Source organism: Oryctolagus cuniculus, chromosome 6 (assembly GCF_051225735.1).
Source record: "Oryctolagus cuniculus isolate XC-2025 breed Fujian yellow rabbit chromosome 6, ASM5122573v1, whole genome shotgun sequence".
NCBI classification, from domain to species: domain Eukaryota; kingdom Metazoa; phylum Chordata; class Mammalia; order Lagomorpha; family Leporidae; genus Oryctolagus; species Oryctolagus cuniculus.
This window is the reverse complement of record NC_142872.1, coordinates 86777086-86798012: the sequence shown is the minus strand read 5'-3', so window position 1 is coordinate 86798012 and position 20927 is coordinate 86777086. Positions and strand designations below refer to the sequence as shown.

The window sequence follows — 20927 nt, the reverse complement described above, 5'->3', positions numbered from 1 at the left end:
ATATACAAATAGTGTATGCTGGTAAACATCACTGAAGTTCAAATAAGATGCAGTCTAATGCACAGCACAGTGTTAAGAACTGAACCTTGCCAAGAGAAGTGATACTGACATAAAGTTTATTAAAATTTTAAAATGTCCTTCTTACCCGTCACCGCCATCTGCTAGCATGTCTGTTCCTCTCTGCTCGGCAGCTATGGCCTTGGCATCCGGCATACCAACTCGTTCCAGAAAGCACAGTGCGGGGTCAGCGCGCATAGAATTGTACTTCTCGTAGCCTGTGCCATGCCCACCAGCCCACAGAGGACGCACACGGAGACAAAGAAAGGCACTGTCACTGTCAAAATCACAGCTTTGCCACAACACACCAAGTTTGTTTCTCAGGAAAGATTTTCAGCCACGCTGGACTTCACAGGCCTTGTTGCAATCAAATGTTCTATGGGATGCTTCTTCCCGGGAAGGTTTGGGGAGGGGGCAACTTATGCTTCAGGGATATTGTCAGAATTATCACCAATACCAACAGAAAAACAGCTTCCGAACAACTGTAGGACGCCTGAGAGGATTTCTGACCCTATTTTTCCCAAGATCTAATTTTGCTTGACATTTAAAAGGCTTCATAATGTTCCTTTATGACCTCTGCAGGGGTGCTCCGTGTCCACCCCCATCCTCCTCGTGAATAGCTTCAGTCCTGCAGGAACTCGCACGGCTGGGTGAAAAATCCCCATATACGTAAGGCCAGCGAACCTGTCTTATTAAGTTTAGGATGATGCATGTCAGTAAGATGACACTGTTCTCTCTATGGTTTTCAAACTGCAATTTGCTTTTTGACTGCCCAAGTTGACTAGATGGAAAATGGCAGATCCCAACAGTGCACTGCGGGAAAATGATTTTGAGGCTGAGCTCACCAAACACGGCTGCAGTACACAGGCAGAACAGCACAATTCAATTAGGATGTGTACTACAACACACTGCTCCTAACTGCTGTAGAGCCGCAAGCCAAACTGTAATCATGAAAGGTTTTATAAGCCATCATTCTCCCCTTTAGTCAGGCTGGGCTGCTGCGAATACCTCCGCGACCTCCAGAGACTTGGGATTATAATCAGGAACCGCTCACTGTATATATCATGCCAGTTCTGCATCCCCAGCCTTTCAAAGTTAACAAGGCTGCATCCCACTCAAGGGAGCCGCGAGTTCTCAGCACTGACATTTGTGAAATATTGCTTGGAACAAAGCCCAGGAGGCACTTGTACAGATTAATAGCAGAGGTTAAGCCCACCGTCCACTTTGACACTGGTTGGCAGAGTTAGCAAGAGAAGCTGCGCTGGAAGCAAAGTTTAGGGAGAGCTATAGTACAACTTGGCTATTTTTAAAACAAATATGGTTTGGGTTTTATTTACAGCCAAGAAAGAAATGTTTTCGTCTCAAATACTCAACAAACATTCAAAAACAGCATCTGATATTTACAGTTCATATTAGATTTTTAGTACAGGAAAATGGTAGACGCCAAGAGTCCTTTGGAACTGTCCTCATTAATATTATGACTTTGGAAAAGAGTACACAGGGAGTTCTACATGGAGACAAAGCCATGCAGTCGAGATGTATTCAAACAGAACCGTCACTTACCATGTTTGAACACTCCAATTAAGAGGGATTTATCTGCCTCCTTATCCCACCAATCTGTAGGAACTTCTGCATGGAAAGGTTCAGGGATCCAAACATCTGCTTCACTAAAAAGAGAACCATTTAAACAATATTTAGAAGAAGTAGTAGTATTCAGAAAGCATTCCAAGTAATGACAGTGACACATACACTCAGACGCGCTCTCTCCCACAAAGAAAAACCTGTGCATGGTGCAGAAGAACCAGCGAAGGTTAAAAGAAAGGGCACAAGTCAGTCGCCCTCAGTCACGACCAGAAATGAGCTTTATTACATGGTGACCCATTTAAGAAGTCATCTCAGAACACCAGTAATTGAGTTCACACCTCTTAAACATACACACAAGCAGCCTTTTCCTGATTCTAATAACATCCCCAAGCTCAAAGGACAAACACCACATTCAAGATGCAAAAAAAAAGGAGATGAGTTACTAATGGTCTGTGAGGGCTCTAGAACACAATGCACGCTATTTCCCCACTACCTGGATTATCTCACAGAGGGAGAGAACAAACGTGTGCACTTGCACCAACCTTGAGTCAGCACCCTCTAAGATCTTATCTGCCTGGTCTCCTATAACTTCTTGTCGTAGGTAGTACAGCATGCGGACACGCAGCAGGACCCTGGAGAGGAAGACAGAGGGGGGAAAGTTCTTAACTTCAGGACTGTTTGCCAACAGTGGCTTTTGGCAGCTGCTGCTGTTCATCCATCATCCTGCCAAGGCTGATTAGCCATGCTGTATGGTAGGCTTGAAGCGTGACAGATGGTGGCACATAATCACCTCTGTGTGGTGCTTTCTGCTGGCTTCCAACAGGCCTGCCTGGCAACCGCTCACACTGCACAGAGAGGGCCCGAGCTCAGCACAGCCCAGGCGCACTTCATTTAGTTCTACCTAGTGCAGCTTGTGAAGTTTAGACACGTCCCCTACCATTGCCTCTGAAGTATTGAAGCAAGTTTGTAAACAACTGAGCAGATGGCTTTCAGTAACTGTTCTGCTTCATTATCTCATAAAATTTCCTCAGCTGCTGCCTTAATACCATTTTTGGAAGCACATCAGAAGTTGTAGGAATAAACGAGATATAAAATCTGGTTTTACTACCTTACAATAAACCCTCAATATGGAATGTCAGGTTTTTCAGATTATACAACTTTACTTCTGAGAAGGAAGCTGGTGATGAGGGTGGGTAGAAGGTGGGCCCTGCCTCTTCTCCCTTAAGGAATATTCTACATTTTTATTCCTTGTAGTTTAGATCACCTGGGAACCCAAGCTGTAGCTTAAAAAATAATAGAACATTAAAAGATTAAAATGTATCCAATTTTTGACATTCTTAGCCATTTCAAGAAATTCATTTTTTAAAAAAATCTTGGACTTATCTAGGAACCAGTTTTCAATCCTCCTCGATTTCCTCAACAGCTGAAACGCGGTTCATTCAGTGAGATCCACCTGGTCAATCCCAAAGGCCTAGGTCTGCTCAAATCTCACCTGCCTTGCTGGACAGCCCAGGACTGATCAGCTCAGGGCTGACACTGAAGATGACCTTGTTGGCGTGAGTAAAGTATAAGAGCAAGCTCTGTTTCCCTAGCAGAACAATTCCATCATATAATGTGGAATACTCTACAACCAATGTATCATATTTACATATATTGGCTCATTTGATCTTCACAATTACCCTATAATTAAGTGGAAAAAGTTGTAATTTCCAATTTATGAACTCGAAATTGATGGGGGGGGGTTGGTTGTGGTGCAGTGAGTCAAGCTACCATTCGGGATGCCTGCATCCCATATCACAATGCCTGGGACTGGGTCCCAACTCCACTTCCGATCCAGTTTCCTGCTAAAGTGCCTGAGAGGCGGCAGATGATGGCATAAGTACTTGGGTTCCCAACAGCCATGTGAGAGATCCAGGTGGAGTTCCAGGCTCCTGTCCTCAGCCTGGCCCAGCTTTGGCTATTTCAGGCACTTGGGGGTGATCCAGCAAATAGAAGATCTGTCTCTCCCCCTCTGTCACTCTGCCTTTCAAACAAATACATCTGTCTTTTATAAATCTGATGGCTATAGAAGACAGGTGACATTTCCAAGGTCAAAGAGATTACCTTGAGCACAGAATACTCATACTATCTTTTAAGACATGGCAATTACTGTCCTTCGAAAAGTAAAAATGACAATGAGGAGCAGCTTCATCGAAACAGATATGGATAGATACTCATGGTCCATTCAGGATCTGGACGGACTAAGTCTCATACTTAAATATTTCACTATACACCAAAGCAAGCAATCACTTTGGATGACTCATTTTAGTTTTTTTCCATTTCTTTCTTTTTATAAACACACAGCATTAAACATTGTACCACAATGAGCCAACAGAGGGAAAGTGACACAATGGGCCTCCATGGCTTGTACTTCTGTTAGAGAAGAATTGAAGGCCAGCCCCTACTCACAGAATACGTTCAGAAAGGATACTTCCAAAGGCAACGCCACAGCTTTGCATGGATTCTTCATTATTCGGAGCAAAACTCAAGATGGTCACAAGGAGCCTAATACTTTCCCTTCCTTTGGTAAAAGACAAAGACTGGCATTGTAAGAGGAATTTCAGCTACATGTAGTTTTCCTCTAAAAGAAAAAATTCAAACTAGCGCCGCTAGCAAGTTGAATCCCCTTTGAAGTGTACTGTGCTAGTCAGCCACAGGGAAGACAAAAAGACGACCAGGACATGGCCTCTGTAGAGGGGACAGACACTGTTGCTAACAAATCCTTGGACCTTCCTCACCTGTCTTCACCTGTCCCACTACTGACCATTTTCTGGACCAGCCTTCAGTCCAGGACCATGCATGGCGCTGGACTGTCCTATCCCTCACGATCTTGAAACTTGTGCAGAAAAGTGGCCAGTTATTCTAGAATGTTGCTCAATGTTTATCTCATTTCCACATAAACAATCATTAACAATTCCTCACTTAAGATACTGATAAAAATCTTAAGGTATGACATACTAGGAACAGACAACTGAACATCAATAGCCTTCTTGTGAGCGTAAGTGGAGAGGCATAGGTATAACCCATTACTTCTCACATAGTTATTAGGGAAGGTACCCTATGGAAGTCTGGCACTGACAGTAGAACAGAAATTGAAAGCCACCACCACCACACCGGCATCGCTCAACAGGAGCCCCTGTTGTCTCACTAAACCACTTCATTTGTTTGAATCCACAATTCAGAAAGCTATTGACCTGATGTTTACATATACCATAAGGACACAGGAATTTTCTAATAGTTTTAAGTGGCGTAGGATTTTAGGGAACTGTTATGTCACATCAGTAGTGTGTTTCTGAAATACCAAACTAGTTTGAGTAAGAGCTTTGAAGACTCCCAGGGTTCTCATCAGAGCCACAAGGAAGAGGCAGACTTCTGAGATGAGGTGGTGAGGGGAGCACGGTGGTCAATAACAAGGGCACTGCTTGTGTCTGCTCTCAGGATCAAACCCAGGTCTGCCCCTTAACCAGCTGAGGAATCTCCAATGGGTTTTTCGACTTGAGTCTCAGCTTCCTTGTCAGTTAAATGGTAATAAAACAACACTAGTTATCTTAGACAATACAAACAGATCATCCACATAAAACTCTTTTGCCAAACAGGCAGTTATGGGCTCAGACGTTGGTTGCCCCCCCCCCCCCCTTTTTTTTGAGAAGCAGAGCAAGAGAGAGAGAGAGAGAGAGACAGAGGGAGGTGGAGAGAGAACGAGAGCTTCCATTTGTTGGCTTAGTCCTCAAATATCCACAATGACCAGGGCTGGGCCTGGGATAAAGCCAGGAACTGGGAATGTAATCTAGGTCTTTCATGTAGCAACCCAATTATCTGAGCCACCATCACTGCCTTTGAGGGTCCACATTAGCAGGAAGCTGGAATTGGGAGCTAGAGCCAAGAATCAGGCTCAAGCATTCCGATATGAGACATGGGCATCTTAACTGCAGCTTGGTGAAATGCCTGTGTCATGCTGCTACTTTTTGACTCACAAGGGAAGTCAGTCCTCAAGCAGCTGAGTAGCATGCCCAAGGTCATACAGAGCTGAGACGTGGTAGAGCTGCTCAGTAGTGTTGCTGCCTGTTTTACCAATACTAAAAAATGCACATTCAGGGTAAGGAAACACCAACATCTTCTGATGTTACTTAACATGCAGTTAACACAGCTCTAAGATTGAAGTAACTATAGCTTCCATATTCTTCAATTACCTATCATTGGTTTCTGGAAATAAAGGCAAGGAATATGATGCTAAGCTCATAGGTAGGAAGACTGGACCCAGTAACTGAGACATTATTAGGCAAAACACTACACAAACTCCCCAGTCCTTTCAGTGAAAGCAGCTGAAGGCGGGATCATAAGGCTAATGGTACTTTTCTAACATAAATGGGCTAACACCAGTCAGCTGCAATGTGCACAGCAGTATTACTCAAAACAGCCAAAGGTGAAAACCACTCACGTGTCCATCGACAGATGAAAGACTAAACAAAACACGATGTACGCACAATGGAATACTACTCAGTCACTAAAAGCAACATACTACAACATGGACAAACCTGGATAACACCATGCTAAGTGAAATCAGCCAGGCACAGAAAGACAAACATTGCATGAGTTCAGAAACTCATGTGATACCAGAACACACAAATTAACAGAAAGAGGACACAGAATGGTGGTTGCCAGGGGCTAGGGGGTGGGAAAGCTATTATTTAATGGGTACAGAGCTTACACCAGGAAAGGTGAAAGTGGTGGGCACAGAAGTGGTGATGAATACGTAGCATGGCGTGAGTGTAAGTAACGCCACTCAGAGATGGTTATAGTGATAAATATCATGTAATATATCTTTCACCACATTAAAGAAATAATCAGTCACCTAAAAGTATGCTCTCCTATGACTTGGCATATTTCATGAAAAACAGGAAGGCTATCCAAAGGAAGTAATTACACAGCTCAATAGTCTCAATACTATACGTTATTTTAAAGAAGAGGAAGTAGCCTGCATCTGTCCACACTCTGGTCACGTACTTGTTACAGTGGTGCTTCAGGTGCTTTTTGTAGCTGTCCTCCTGGAACAGGGCGTCTGGGTTGCAGCTGGCCAGCCAGTCGGCATCCTGCACCACCGGCTGCGAGCTCTGGGCCTTCACCTTCTTCCCCTTCCTTCCCCTCGGCACCGGGGCTGACAAACCTAGAAGCAGCAGCAGCGTCGTTATGGAAGCCTTTTACACTTCAAATTATAGCGTCAGCGTCAGACATCTTAATGTAGGAGGCAGGGAAGTAATACAGGCCATTTGCCACATCTCTATCAGAGTGTGTCACAGAGGTTTCCGGGCTCTCTGTGACCCCGAAGCACAACAGGCGTGAAACCAGCCCTACCGGAATGATTGACCAAGGCTCGAGTCTGGCCGTCAGCCGTGGGCGTGATCAGATCCCAGATGAAGCTTTTGATATTCTCATCCCCTCTGTAATGATTAAGACAGTACACCAAGATGGTTCTGCAGATGGTTTCGACATCTTGCTCGGTGAGCTGACGTTTGTAGCGTCCGTGGGAAAGGATATCTGTCCACCGTCCCCAACTGAAAAGGAAATATTGAGTATGCAGATGCTGCCTTTGAGTTTGGATCTTAACTAGTAATATTTTTATACCAGGTGATACAAAAGCAATCTGGAGTGCAAGAGATAAACACAGCCCCTTACACAGTGGGCCACCAGCTAACTATCCCCAAGTGCAAGTGTTGAACTTCACTGAAGTAGTAACACCCACACAGTTAACACTGGCTTTCCCAGCAGGCAGAGGTGGGCTGGGTCTCCATTTTCATGGTATGAATGCAACCTGGGGACCTGGTTCACTCGGTCATGTCCCGTGTGTGTCGATGCCAGCCTACTGTCTGAGACAAAAGGCGACTCGAGGCAGCTGTGACTACTCCATAACCAATGATGAGCTGGTAGAGAGTACGGATGCACCAACCCACCTCAAAGGGATGCCACAGTACCTGGTGAGACTGTGAGAGGCTTTGAGGCTGCTTTTGTAACAGGGAGTGGTAATTGCTACATACAAGGACCCACATGGGAAAGATGTTCAACCTACTTTCAGGCCCTGGGGTGAGGTGGACAGGAGAAAGGACCCTGGGAAGAACCAAACAAATAAAATGCTGCTAAATCTGGAACCTAGTCCATGTTCTAATCCCAGGCTAAACGCTGATGAGATGTTTCATCTGGGAATTGTGGAACACGGTGAGGGGGAGGAAAACCAGGCCCTGCCCCACCTCAGGTGATGGGGACTAAGCCATTAGGAAAGGCTCATGGTGCAAACAGCCCCTCCCTGACCTTCTGTGACAATGGACAGCTGTGTCATTTCTCTCTCAGGCCTTGCCTTTTGCCCTAACCTGCTTTCTTGCCACACCCCAATCCTTTCTGGCTCTTGTGAACTCCTTCCAGTTCTTCCAACGACAAGACTGGCTGTCACCTCTCGACCCTGGACACACTGCTCTCTCTCCAGCACTCTTCTCCTGTCCCAAACCTCAACTACCCTGGCTGACTCACGCTGTCAAGTTAGACTGTACAGATCACCTTTAGTTCTTTACTCCTAGCCCGGAGGTGGGGGGATGATACCCAGCCACCTCTCTTAGGTGAGAAGATGTGTTTCCACGTTCCATCAGCAGAGACCTGAGAGCTGCCCTGGCCCAGCCTCATCTCAGGTCACCACCAGTTCTGCTGGCTCACCCGCCAGTCTTCAGTTATGCCTGGGCTGCTCGCAGCAGTTAACCCTAGTGTCTGAGAGTATCCTGGCACAGTGCCAGAACATAATGGGTGCTCAGTACACACTGATGACTGCAGCGGAGAGAAAGTCTTGACTGAAAGACAAGATGCCCTAAGCATACTTCTTTACTTCAGGTGTTATTAATATATCACATTCTCAAAGATACCAACAAAGCCCTCAGTTCTGATCATCAAGTTGAAACGTGGAAGCAGGTGGAAACAGCAGAGGGCTAAAGGTTGGGGAAGAGTCTCTGTCCCACATAAACAGAGACCGGAGAGGACGTCTGGCTTGTGCAGATGATGGGCTCCTGCTGAACTTCACTGCTGCCATAAGCAAACATTCATTCAGCACTAACTGTGTGCTCACAGCACACTATGCACTTAGGATACAAACACAGAGCACCTTTCTTCACAGAGCTGGGAAGCTAGCAGGAGAAGCAGGTAACCTCAAGGCATGAAACAATGATATAAGCATGATGGAAAGCACAGGCCAGAGTGTAAAGGTGATGCCTATGTTGGCTGTCCCAGGAGAGCAGATGTGAGACAGATGAGGTCTGTGTTGTGCACATGGGAGATGTGGAAAGGGTTGCTCTAGGCAGTAGGAAAAGTTTGTACAAAGATACACGAGACATAGCATGGCACGCTGAAGTACAGGAAGGGTCCCTCCCAACAGAAGCTTGGACTTCCTTTAGGAAAGAACCAATAAGATAGACAAGGACCAGTTAAGAGTTCTGTATGCCATGTAAACACATGTCTGTGTTCACTTGGAAACTACTGGTGATCCACAGGAAGAAATCAAAGACAGGACATCCTGCAGAAATCTTATAGAGATCTGCAGAAAGACTGCTTTGGGGGCAGTTGGTCTTTTTTTTTTTTTTTTTTTAATAATAATTATATTTCCTTACAGCTGTGATCTGCTAGAAAAGTTTATTTACTAACTCAGACATTTACTGAAAGTGATGTGTGGGTTGTTGCATGATTTAGAGATGAACTAGAGGTAGAACCTGCAGTCCAGCAGGAGAAACACGACACTTTTACAAAGTTCAAATGCCCATTCCTGAGTCAGATGCACTGGGAGAAAGAGCTTAACAAGTGATATTAATTGTCTTTGACAATTTCGTACAGCAGAAAAAAGATCACTATAGTAGGAGATTTTGTAATTTTGAGACCTTGTCCTGAGTTACTAATAATCAACAAGTAAATCTGGATGTGAGAAGGCACAAAACAGAGCCACTAACCTCAGGTGACCTCCCCAAATCTGAGAGGATCTGAAAGACTTAGAACACTTGAACCCAACCACCCCACCTCACAAACTTTCCTCAGAGGCATCCATTTGACCGCACTAGGGCGAGCCACACAAACCCAAATCCAGGCACAGTTTTTCTACACCACCTGGGAAGTCTAACTACACAACTACAACGGCACTTGACAGAGTGAGCTGACTTACCCGTAAACAAGCAGATTCTTCTCTACCCTGAAACACTCGCTCCGCGCATAGCCCTGTGACTTATCCTGGGGCCGTCGTGGCTTGGCACAAGGCTTTTCTTCGGAATCACTTTCCAAGTCTGAAAACTCCATCAGTTCATCTTCCTTTACTGCGCTGTACAGCCTGGTCTGTTTTCTCACTCTTGGAGTGTCAATAACCAGGTTGTTCTAACAAAAGAGCAGATACACTTGAAACTTCTGGAAGAGTGGCTATGGGTTAGATCAGACAGGCATTTGGACAGGACTTCTCACTCACCCTCCCATTTAAGGCATCAATATCCAATTCAGCCTTCTTGGCCCACTTCTGCCAGAAATTTGGATCATCCAAGGAAATATCTGTCCTATTTCCAGATGCAACAAAACTGGCCTAGAGGAGAAAAAAATATGCATTACTTCGAGATGCTTCTCTCCAAGGCAGAATTCCAAGCAGTGTTTGTTTATTCTGCCACTAAGTACATATGTGTTTCTCCACTTGTGGCAGAGCTGCAGGACATAGGACTGGGATGCACCTCAGGCAGCTCACCACCCAGGGGCTGAGACACACAAGAAAGTAAGGGATCACACTGCAGCATGAAAATGACGGGTAACAGAGGTATGTGTGGATGGAAGTCATATTCAGATAAGAGCCCCCTACACCACTTCAGGCAGGGGTTTGCTGGGAACTGAGAACAGCCTCTCCCAGAAGATATTGCCTGGACTATATTTTAAAATGCTCATCAAACAGGAAAGCATGTGGAAATGTTTATGTGTCAGCTTGTGCAAAGGCATGGAAGAGGAACAGGCCTTTAGCCTAGTGGTCAGGACACCTGTGTCCCACATGGAAGTGCCTGGGTTGGACTCCCAGCTCCACCAGTTCTTGATTCTAGCTTCCTATTAATTCCCATGAATTCCTACCCTGGGAGGAAGTGGGGATGACTCAAGTACCTGGGTTTCTGTCACCTACATGGGAGACCTGATTGCATTCCCAGCCCTCAATTTCCGCCCTGTCCGGCTCCAGCTGTTGCAGGCATTTGGGGGAGTGAACCAACAGATGGGAGCTCTGTCTATCCTTCTCTCCCTACTTCTCAGAAAAATACATGAAATCAAAGCCCTTGGTTCTTTTTTTTCCTCCTCTCCTGTTCCTTCCTCTCTTCCTCCCTCCCTGTAAGGGGGTGGGTACATAAGGCAGAGGAAAGGGAGAGAGGTGCTCAGGGAAGATGAGACAAGAGTCAAGCTGGGAAGGAGGAGGCAGTCAACACTTGCATGTGCTGTAACAGAGTGTGAATCCATCCAGAGGGAGGTGTGTACTATCTGAAAGCGGAAATAATCTCAGGATAGACACAATCACATCCGGGTCCCATCAGGAAGGACATACCAATGTTGACAGCACAGAAGGCAGAAAAGGGCACAACAGGCCCCTGCAGTGGTTTAGGTTAGAAATAACAAAGACCAAAAACAAATACAGTAAAAATGGAGAAAAGGAGATGATCCAGAAAAGTATTCTTTAAAAAGTAAAATTCATGGAGTTAAACTCTGGGTTGAAAGGAAGCATGAAAAAAGGAGGAGGAAGCCAAGAAAACCTTAGCATCTGGTATATGAGCGGTGGTACAGAGGTAGACAAACAGAGGTGTGTGCGCCAGGCGTGGAGGAATAGGTTGATGACTCTGGTTTTGCACTATTAAATGTACAGTGCCTGTTGGGACTAAGGAGAGGCTGAAAGCTGTGAAGGCGTGGGGTCACTGAGCCCAGAGGAGAAGAGCCTTTCCAGGCTGGGGCAGCTGGGACAACTGGGTATCCACATGGAAAACAATAGAGTTGGACCCCTACCTCACACCACACACAAAAACCAACCCACAAGGTGATCATAGACCTAAATGTAAAAGCAAAAGCTATACAACTCTTAGGAGAAAATACAAATATGTTTTTTGTGATCTCTCAAGTTAGATAATGCACCAAAACCATGAGCAATAAAAGAAATTAATAACCCAGGCTTCATTTAAATTAAGCACTTAAGAAAAGATGAGGAGACAACATCTGCAGTCCTACTATCTGATACAGAACTTTTACCAGAATATACAAAGCACTCTTAGAATTCAGTAATGAGGAGACATGTAACTCAAATAATGAACACAGGATTTGAATACATCTCTCTCCAAGCATCATCTGCTTCTGGCCAAACATCACATGAAAAGATGTTCAATATCATCACAGAAATGCAAATAAAAATGAGAATATGATGCCACTTCACATCGCTAGATAAATGTAACTAAAAAGTCAGATAATAGTAAGTATTGTTGAAGACTTGGAGAGAATGAAGATCTAATATGCTGCCGGTAGGAAGAAAAATGGCACAGTCACTTTTGAAAACAGTCTGCCAGTAACTCAAAAGAAGTAAAATGTGACTCACCAATTACTCCTGGTATTTATCCAAGAGATATGAAAACATATGTCCACACAAAAATAGGTGCACAAATGTTCATAACAGCATCACTCACAATAACCAAAAGGTGGAAACAATCCAAATTTTCACTATCAACTGGTGAATGGACAAATAAACCCAAATGTTGATTAGCAACTGGTAAATGCGATATATCTCTATAGAGGGACACTGTTCAGCAACAAAAAAGGAAATTATTGACACATGCTACCATATGGATGAACCTCAAACACACGATGCTAAATGAATGGGGTCAGACACAAAAGATCAGATATCGTACACGTCCACTTAGATGAAATGTCCAGTGTAGGCCAATCTATGGAGAAAGCAGGCAGACTAGTGGTTTTCCAGAATGAGGCTGGGTAGAGGAGGGAGGAGGGCTATGGACTGACTGACAACCTTCTGAGGATCTTTTAGTGATGCTGGAAAAGTTCCAGACTTTGTCTTTGGTGACAGCTGCACAAGTTTGTAATACGGTAAAGGTAGTGAATTGCACACTTAAAAATGCTGAATTTTACAGTAAATAAATTAAGTTTTGGTAAACCTGTCTAAAATAAAAGTACAGAGTGGGTCTTGGGGCAGCTATCTGGAAGAAAATGCACCTAAAGCCTCAGAAGGGGCTCAAGAGGAGATGGTCAGGTGCCTGGGGTTGGCCTTGCCCAGAGCAGTTACGACAGAGGTGGGAAAGGAGTTTGGCAAGGTGAAAAGCATGCAAGCAAGTGGGAAGCCGGGCAGCAGAGACAGCTCGGGCTGATTATGTTCAGGTGGATTTTAGCCTTGAGAATAAGAGTTACAGAGTTGTGGCTGGAAGGGAACGCCGTTTTCAAAGATAAGAGTGAACCTTGATGGTTCTGAGTAGGGTATTTCAGGAGTCAGAATCTGGAAAGATAGGGAAGACGATGAGGACAGGATTCCAGGCATAGTGCAGGGGATGGGGTCAAAAACTCAGGTAAAGGCAACTTCTGATGTCCAAGACCCAGGAGGGAACCCAGAATACAAAGAAGGCTGTATGTGTACCAGAGGTTCCCCAGGGAGTTAACAGTTGGTGAAGTCACCGTGGAAAGGAAACAAGTGTGTCTGCGAGCAGTTCTGCAAGGCGCTCTCTACATGAACCCTGCCATGCTTCTGTGGGGGAACCTGGACCCTTCGGATCCATCCGCACCTTAGCAAACGTGGAGCCTTTTCCTTCAGACTCAATGGTGATGGTGTGGGTTCGCCGCAGGAGAATCTGATCGATATCCTCTTCACAGAACTTGGAGCCCTCATCCTCCTCGTCCATGAGCGCACCGTAGGCCCCCTTCCGGAGGAGATCCTCGATCTCTTTCTTGGAAAGCTGTTGTACCTGTTTTAGAGAAGTATTTGAAGTATTCAAGACAATTTAGAATTGAAATGTTTGTAGACTAAACAAACACTTCATTTTCCCCCAAGGGGGTAATTTATGGCAAAGAAAAATGTGACAAAATGTGCTCAAGATACTGAGGTTAAAAAATAGTCAGATGCTGAATATTAGCTAAGTAAGAAGGACCCAGAATAAAAGAGTGGCTTGGGCAAGGCTGCTTTACCCCGTTGGTGGCGTTCTCTCTTCCACTCATGGACTGTAGCACAGCTTTATCCAGACCCAGCTTCAAACTGGCCTTGTCGAACATTTCCCTTTCATAGGAATTTCTCGTAATCAGCCTGTAGATTTTCACAGATTTGCTCTGTCCTATTCTATGACATCTAGCTTGAGCCTGGAAGAGAAGGAGAATTAATGGGTGTTGCAATGGAGTCAATGTTTGTGTACCTACAAAGTTCCTAAGAGGAAACTCCAGTCCCACTGGGCGGTGTCTGGAGGTGAGGCCTCAGGGAAGTAATTAGGTCATGAGGGTGGAGATCTCATAAAACTGATGAGGGCTCACATAAATGAGGCCAGGAGAGCCAGTGCACTCTCCTTGGGATATGTGAGGACGAAGCAGAAAGACAGCTGTCTGTAAACCAGGAAGAGGGCCCTCACCAAGAACCCAACCCTGCTAGCACCCTGATCTCAGGTTTCCAGTCTCTGCAATTGTAAGAATTGTGAAAACTAAATATTCACTGCTAAAGTCCTTTCAGGGTATTCTCAATAAATAGAGGTAGAGTCAGAAGAGGGTTAACATAGTAAGAAATTTCTTCTTATATTATTAACAAATTTGTTGCTGGTTCGTTGATTTGCCTGGAATCATGAACCACCGTCTGAGCAACAACACAAGCTACAGATTCTCTGTCAGAGTACAATGACTTTGTTTTAAAGATATCAGGAAGATTTTCTTCTGTGTTTACCTGGAGGTCATTTTGGGGATTCCAGTCTGAATCAAAGATGATGCAGGTATCAGCAGCAGTGAGATTAATGCCTAAGCCTCCTGCCCTTGTACACAGGAGGAAAACAAACCTATCAGAATCTGGCTTGGAGAATCTGTCAATAGCTGCCTGGCGGAGGTTGCCTCTTACTCGGCCATCAATCCTTTCATACGGGTACCTAAAAAATATCAGCATTATAACCAGGAGGCCCAACAGAGCTAAAATACAACTGCTCCTCTATTACTTTTGAGTAACACAATATGGAATATGTGTTAACAGAATGATTCAACAGAAATAATTTCATAGCAAATAGAATTTAACAGTTTTTTATTCAATTGGTTGAATGCTTAAAGATTAAATTTTATTTTACTTCCTCTTCAGTGAAATAGCTAACCTCTAAAAATAGCTGACACTTGTAACAGAAGATAGCAAATAACTTCAATTTTAAGCAAGAGCTATTCTCCCATAGTCAAATGAAAGCAAGGGGGAGAAAAACTACAGAAGTATGCAGTGTCCCCCTGTAGCCATCACATGGAATAACTGTCATCTATACCTATCGTTTTAAAACAGAGATGTGTCACATTTTCCCTGTTTATCCCCTTCTTAGCAATGTCACTTATAGGTGAGCCGCTCAGAGCCCCGTGCAGGGAGATTTCTTATTCCTTTTCATTATTCTGATACAGTGGCCCTCACCGTCTTTGAATGAGGTAGTCTTCCAGTATGTCCAAGCAGCGCACCATCTGGGAAAAGATAAGCACCCTGTGGCCACCAGCCTTCAGTTTCGGCAGCAGCTTGTCAATCAGCACAAGCTTGCCAGCAGCCTGGATCATTGCCTGGAGCTGAAAATCTGGAGACTCTGCATTGTGTGTTTCTTTAAACTCTTCCAAAATTTTCTCTTCAGCACCTGCAGAGATTGGACAGCATAACGTGAATACTGTAAAAGGGTTTTATTACTAAAAACAGTGAACTTGCTTTCCAAACCCACTGCAAATTGCAGGAACCAGAATACCACACTCAGGTTTATGAACAAGAATCCATCCACTGTCTCAAAGTTGGGACTGCACAAAACCATTTCTGTTCAAAGGGTTCAAAGTTTTAAGCACAACACATTGAGGCATTTGGGGAAAAACCACATTTTTCACCAAACAAATGTTTGCTGTCTGTAACAACTGAATTTCAACAACAGACTGTCAAGTCAGAAGTGGCAGAAATGAGCCAAGGGCCAGATACCTACAGAAAACTTGGAACCTAAGTTGCTAAAAATATGAAGAATTGTTTACTAGCTGAATATAAACACAAATAACAAATCTGTTCCGAAACTCAGTAACAGAGCAATGCAGTCTTAACAGTTACAGCGTAAGGGCAGTATTTTGGGTCGATAATCACATATTAATACAGGCAAAAGGCCTACAAAACAGTGAATGCATTTTCAGGATAACTACCAGAGATGACCGGGGCAGAGGACCTGAACACACACCTTCTAGCAATCGCTAAATCTCCTATCTGATGATTCCTAAGATACAAAAATTCTATCTTGCATTCTTCAAATCTTTTACAGCTTTAAAAAAATGTCTAAGTGTTTAATACAAGACCTCTGTGCTTAACCTGCTTTTTCTAATAGCCCCACACAGACTCAGCTGCATCAGAAAGAAGCCGCACGAAAATAACATCTTCCTAAGGAATGAGGTCCTGCCACCTCCTCCTCTGACCCCAAACACATGCTTATTCAGGAAGCAGCAGGCTAAGCTTCCTTCAACCGCTTAGGTGGCTTAACTAGAATTACGCAGCACTGGCCTGGCCTCCTCCAGCCTGTGGGGTTAATCAGGGCATTGCCCTAAAGGAGGGGGTGCTTATCTGTGCCTGAGAAAATACAAACGCATCTAATGGGATGCTTCCCAGGGTAAACTGTGTCAGAAACTTTGAACTACTGTTCCTCTCGCTGGTTTTGAATAAGTGAATTAACACGCATAAACCTCAACAGCATGTTGCAGGAGGAATCAGGCCACCTCAGCCTCTCAGCCGGTCCTTCTCCAAGACGCACAAGATGGAATGCAAGCTCAGTCCTATTTCCATTTAAGGTTGCTTGTGGAAATTACCTTATGACACGGTCATATGCAGAAACATAGTCTGTTAATTATTAATGAACATGGAATTTACGAGAGCAGATTAGTCACTGAGTATCTTCACCAAGCTCGAAGGCCTTCCACAAAGCACTTCTTACAAAGGCTCCCGGCAGAGGCTCCAGTTGTCAGAACTGATAGCCCCTCACTCCCTTTTCCACATGAATAAAAAAAGCTAATGTTCAGGATTTTTTTCTTTAAGGGAAAAAAAAAAGCAGGAGTTTTATTAGGAAAAGTTAAAGAGTAAAATGCTGTCTAACAGCATTAGTAAGAATGTTCTTGAACAAAGGTATATGTTTTTTAAGACATGAAATCTAGAAACTCAAGTTCTCAATTCAGGACAAGAAGGCCCTCAAGAGATAGGAAATAGATTTAAGTCTATATTTTATATTGGGTTTTTAAAGAAAGTTTGTGTGTTTTTTTTTTTTTTGTGCAATACATTGTAAGCTAACTGCAATCCAGAAATAGATTTTACTACTATGGTATGTGAATGATTATTTATTAAATCATTAAGACTGCAATCCATAACCACAATAAAACAGTCTTTTAGTATTTTAAAATAAGTTAATAAGTTAAAATAAGTTAATTAATATTTTTCAAAAATGAAATAACATTTATTTTGACAAAACAAATATTAGATGTATTTGAATTTCAGGGAAATTTTTTGAAAATATAAATAACTCAAACAGCAGAGAAATTTAAATTTAATTTTTGGGGGCTAGCACTGTGGCATAGCAGGTTAAGCCTCCAGCTGAGATGCTGGCATCCCACATGGGGGCAGTCCCGGCTGCTCCACTTCTAAACCAGCTCCTTGCTAATGGCCTGGGAAAAGCAGCAGGCGATGGCCACCCATGTTGGAGACCTGGAAGAAGCCCTTGGCTCTTGGATTCATTCTGACCAAGCTTTGCAGCTATCTAGGGAGTAAACCAGTGGATGGAAGATCTTTCTCTGTCTCTCCCCCCCTCTCTCTGTAACTGTGCCTTTCAAATACATATAAATAAACCTTTAAAAAAAATTTGATTTATGGGCTGGTGCTGTGGTGTAGTAGGTTAAGCATCTGCCTGCAGTGCCAGCACCCCATATGGGCACCAGTTCCCAGCTGCTCCACTTCTGAGCCAGCTCCCTGCTGATGGCCTGGGAAAGCAGTAGAAGATGGCCCAAGTGCTTGGGCCCCTGTACCCACATGGAAGACCCAGAAGTAGCTCCTGCCCCTGGCTTCAGATTGGCCCAGTTCCGGCAGTTGAGGCATCTGAGGAGTGAAGCAACAGATGGAAGATTCTCTCTCCATCTCTCCCTCTCTCTGTCTATAACTCTGCCTCTCAAGTAAATAAATAAATCTTAAAAAAAAAAACCTGTTCTAAATGTTTTAAATATTATTAATAATTGAGATGAACTTTTCTGCCCTTTCAATGCAACCAATATCTTCTCACAAAGAATAATCAAAAAGAAAAATGTGGACTCATTCTTTCTTGTCTGACAAAAGCTACTGCCAAATTATTCAATTAGGTTTTGTTTTAAATTCAATTTCTTTTAACAAAATATTTATTTATTTGAAAGCCAGAAAGACTGGAGCGGGGAGGAGGGAGAAAGGAAAGGAAAAAGGGAGAGAAAGCAGCCTGCTGAGCGAGAGCACTCCCACCCACTGGTTCATTCCCTGAACATACCCTCAAATCAGCCCAGAGCCAGGAACTCAATTCAGGTCTCCCATGTGGGTGATGGAAACCCAATGACTTGAGCCATCATCCCTGCCTCTTAGGATCTGCACTAGCAGGAAGCTGGAGTCAGGAACAGAAGTAGACATCACTCAGGCACTCTGAAACTAATCATTTCTATATGAGACACAGGCACCCTAAACAGCCTCTGAATTGCTATGCCAGCTGTTTTCCCCCTGAATCCAGGTTCTTAATTTTAGTTTACATTAGTTTTATGTTAATTTTTACCCTAATTATTACTTAATTATCAGTTTACACTAATAATACTGCAATTAAAAACAATATCAACAAACCTAATTCTTGTATGGTTCTATTAGCATGGTTATTATGCCAACACTGAAGCAAAGAAGGGATAGCGTTGGGGAGGTGGACAATTTCTGTTTTCTGATGTAATAGTTAAATTTTCAAATTTACCAAATGAAGATTGATCTTGATACTGGAGATGTAAACAGGAAAAGGGCTATGATCAGCCAAAATACCTTGTTGGCTTTGCCCTAAATTTAAGTATGGCTGATACCACACTGAAATAAGGGAGCCATACTCTTTTCATGTCAGCTGAAACTCACTGTCAGGGCAGTAACTACAGCACCACCTGGCTATTCTGGCCACAAACAAGAAAATAGTTTGCTCTTGAAGTTTATCAGAAAAATGAAGATATTATTTTCTTTTTGAAATTCACTCCATCAAGTAAGCCTCATTCTTGTCTTCTTTTTGCCTTCAATTCTCTACTTTCTGCCACCCCCATAAATTAACAGCCACTGACTCTCAGTCACCTTTACACATCTAGGAGCCTTGGACATATTTTCAACATTCTTCTCTTTTGTTTATATTTATTTATTTGAAAAATGGAGTTGCAAGGACAGGAGGAGACACACAGATCTTCCATCCACTGGTTCATTCCCCGAATGACAGAGGCTGGGCCAAGCTGAAGCCAGAGGTTTCCTCTGGGTCTCCCACTTGGGTGGCAGGGGCCCAAGGACATGGGTCATCTTCCACTGCCTTCCTAGGAGCATTAACAGGGAGCTAGATCAGAAACGGAGCAGCTGGGACTTGAACCAATGCCCATATGGGATGCCAGTGTTGTAGGTGGCAGCTTAACCTGCTGCACCACAGCACTGGCCCCTCAACATTATTCTTATTCTCTTTTTAGGCAACCTAAAATTAGAAACTCCATTCAAATAAAGCTTGGCCCAATTAACAGTAACTCCATTTATGCCACCCAGTTACTTGCATAACTTTTAGCAAGTCAAACAGCAACACTTAATGAGTGCTTATATTGTATCAGACACTGTTCCAACCACTTAAGTAAAAATATTAAGTCACATTTAAAACAGGTCTCATTTATAAACAGCTTGCACTCTATCATTATTTTAAGATTTTTATTTTTTTTCTATGTGTGCTGGTGGTGGCCACTTTTAACACATATAGTTGTTTCGATTTTTCACAATTACAGAAATGCTATGCTTTGTTGAACTGAAATTTAGTTTCATTATGGCTGTTTTACTCTGCCACAACCAATGCATATTTCAAATTAATCTCCAAAATGAAAACACTTCCCTTATAAATGTTCAATAAACGTGTGTATAGGTGGCATCGTGACATTTGATTTCAACTCCAGACTGTGCAGGACATAAGCAGAACTGGCCCTGGAGCAAACTCTGAAACACAATGTCTCCATAAGTTATCTGAGCAGCAACATGATTTGTGTATCCATTTGTTTCTTTCTGTAAGTGGCCCTCCAAATAAAGGCAGAGGGATGCCTGTTTAACAGGTAACTTCATAACTTGTAAGGTGTGACCAATCGGGTTCCTGAGGAACACATCCCTGCGGAACAACTGGTCAATGTGAGCCCCACTAGCGATGTTTTGGGGGGAAACCCTCTGGAATGCTCCATGTGTATAGTTAACATGTGATCAAATGGGATGAATGTTGATGCACTGTGGGTGGCCATCTAACTATCATCATTGCAATTTCCTCTTTTCCAAACACCCTACTGGCAGCACCAAACATTTCTGAATGTCTTTTTACTTTCCTTTTTTTTACTATTTTCTTTTCACCAGATATTAAAGGCAAAAATGTGTGTGAATGTATGCATGGGTACCTGTGTGCATGAGTGTGTGTATATGTTTCACTTGCACCAACACACCCCACCCCAGCACCAACCCACCACCATCTGGCTGACACTCAACATAAACTTATAAACTCTTAAATACACTATGATTAGCAGGTTGGCAGTATCAGACATATAATTACCATATATAATTCTCTGCAGCTAAAAACACAAAGTTCAAAAAAAAAAATTCACTGATGTCAATCAGCAATGACCTCAGGTTTTGTGTTCTGAGGACATCTCCCAGGCATGGACCACTTTGTCTCATAGCAAAGGGGACTTCTGGATCCCAGGTGGCTGACCGGTGTGTATAAATTGGAGAGAGACTAGGAACTAGTTCTGTCTTGAACCTT

General features: G+C 43.5%; 1 protein-coding gene across 10 annotated transcripts in view; it reads right to left on the bottom strand.

Moving 5' to 3' along the window:
• Positions 1–20927, bottom strand: part of CHD7 (chromodomain helicase DNA binding protein 7) — a 130712-nt gene that overhangs the window by 15278 nt on the left and 94507 nt on the right. For all 10 annotated transcript variants that reach the window (XM_051843757.3, XM_051843760.3, XM_051843758.3 and 7 more), the window contains 11 exons: positions 15326–15536; positions 14615–14810; positions 13879–14046; positions 13479–13658; positions 10157–10267; positions 9863–10068; positions 7033–7232; positions 6685–6844; positions 2184–2273; positions 1621–1724; positions 146–275 (listed from right to left, as the gene is read on the bottom strand). In XM_051843757.3, the coding sequence (XP_051699717.2) occupies positions 146–275; positions 1621–1724; positions 2184–2273; positions 6685–6844; positions 7033–7232; positions 9863–10068; positions 10157–10267; positions 13479–13658; positions 13879–14046; positions 14615–14810; positions 15326–15536 (1756 nt within the window). The remainder of the gene's footprint in view (positions 1–145; positions 276–1620; positions 1725–2183; positions 2274–6684; positions 6845–7032; positions 7233–9862; positions 10069–10156; positions 10268–13478; positions 13659–13878; positions 14047–14614; positions 14811–15325; positions 15537–20927) is intronic.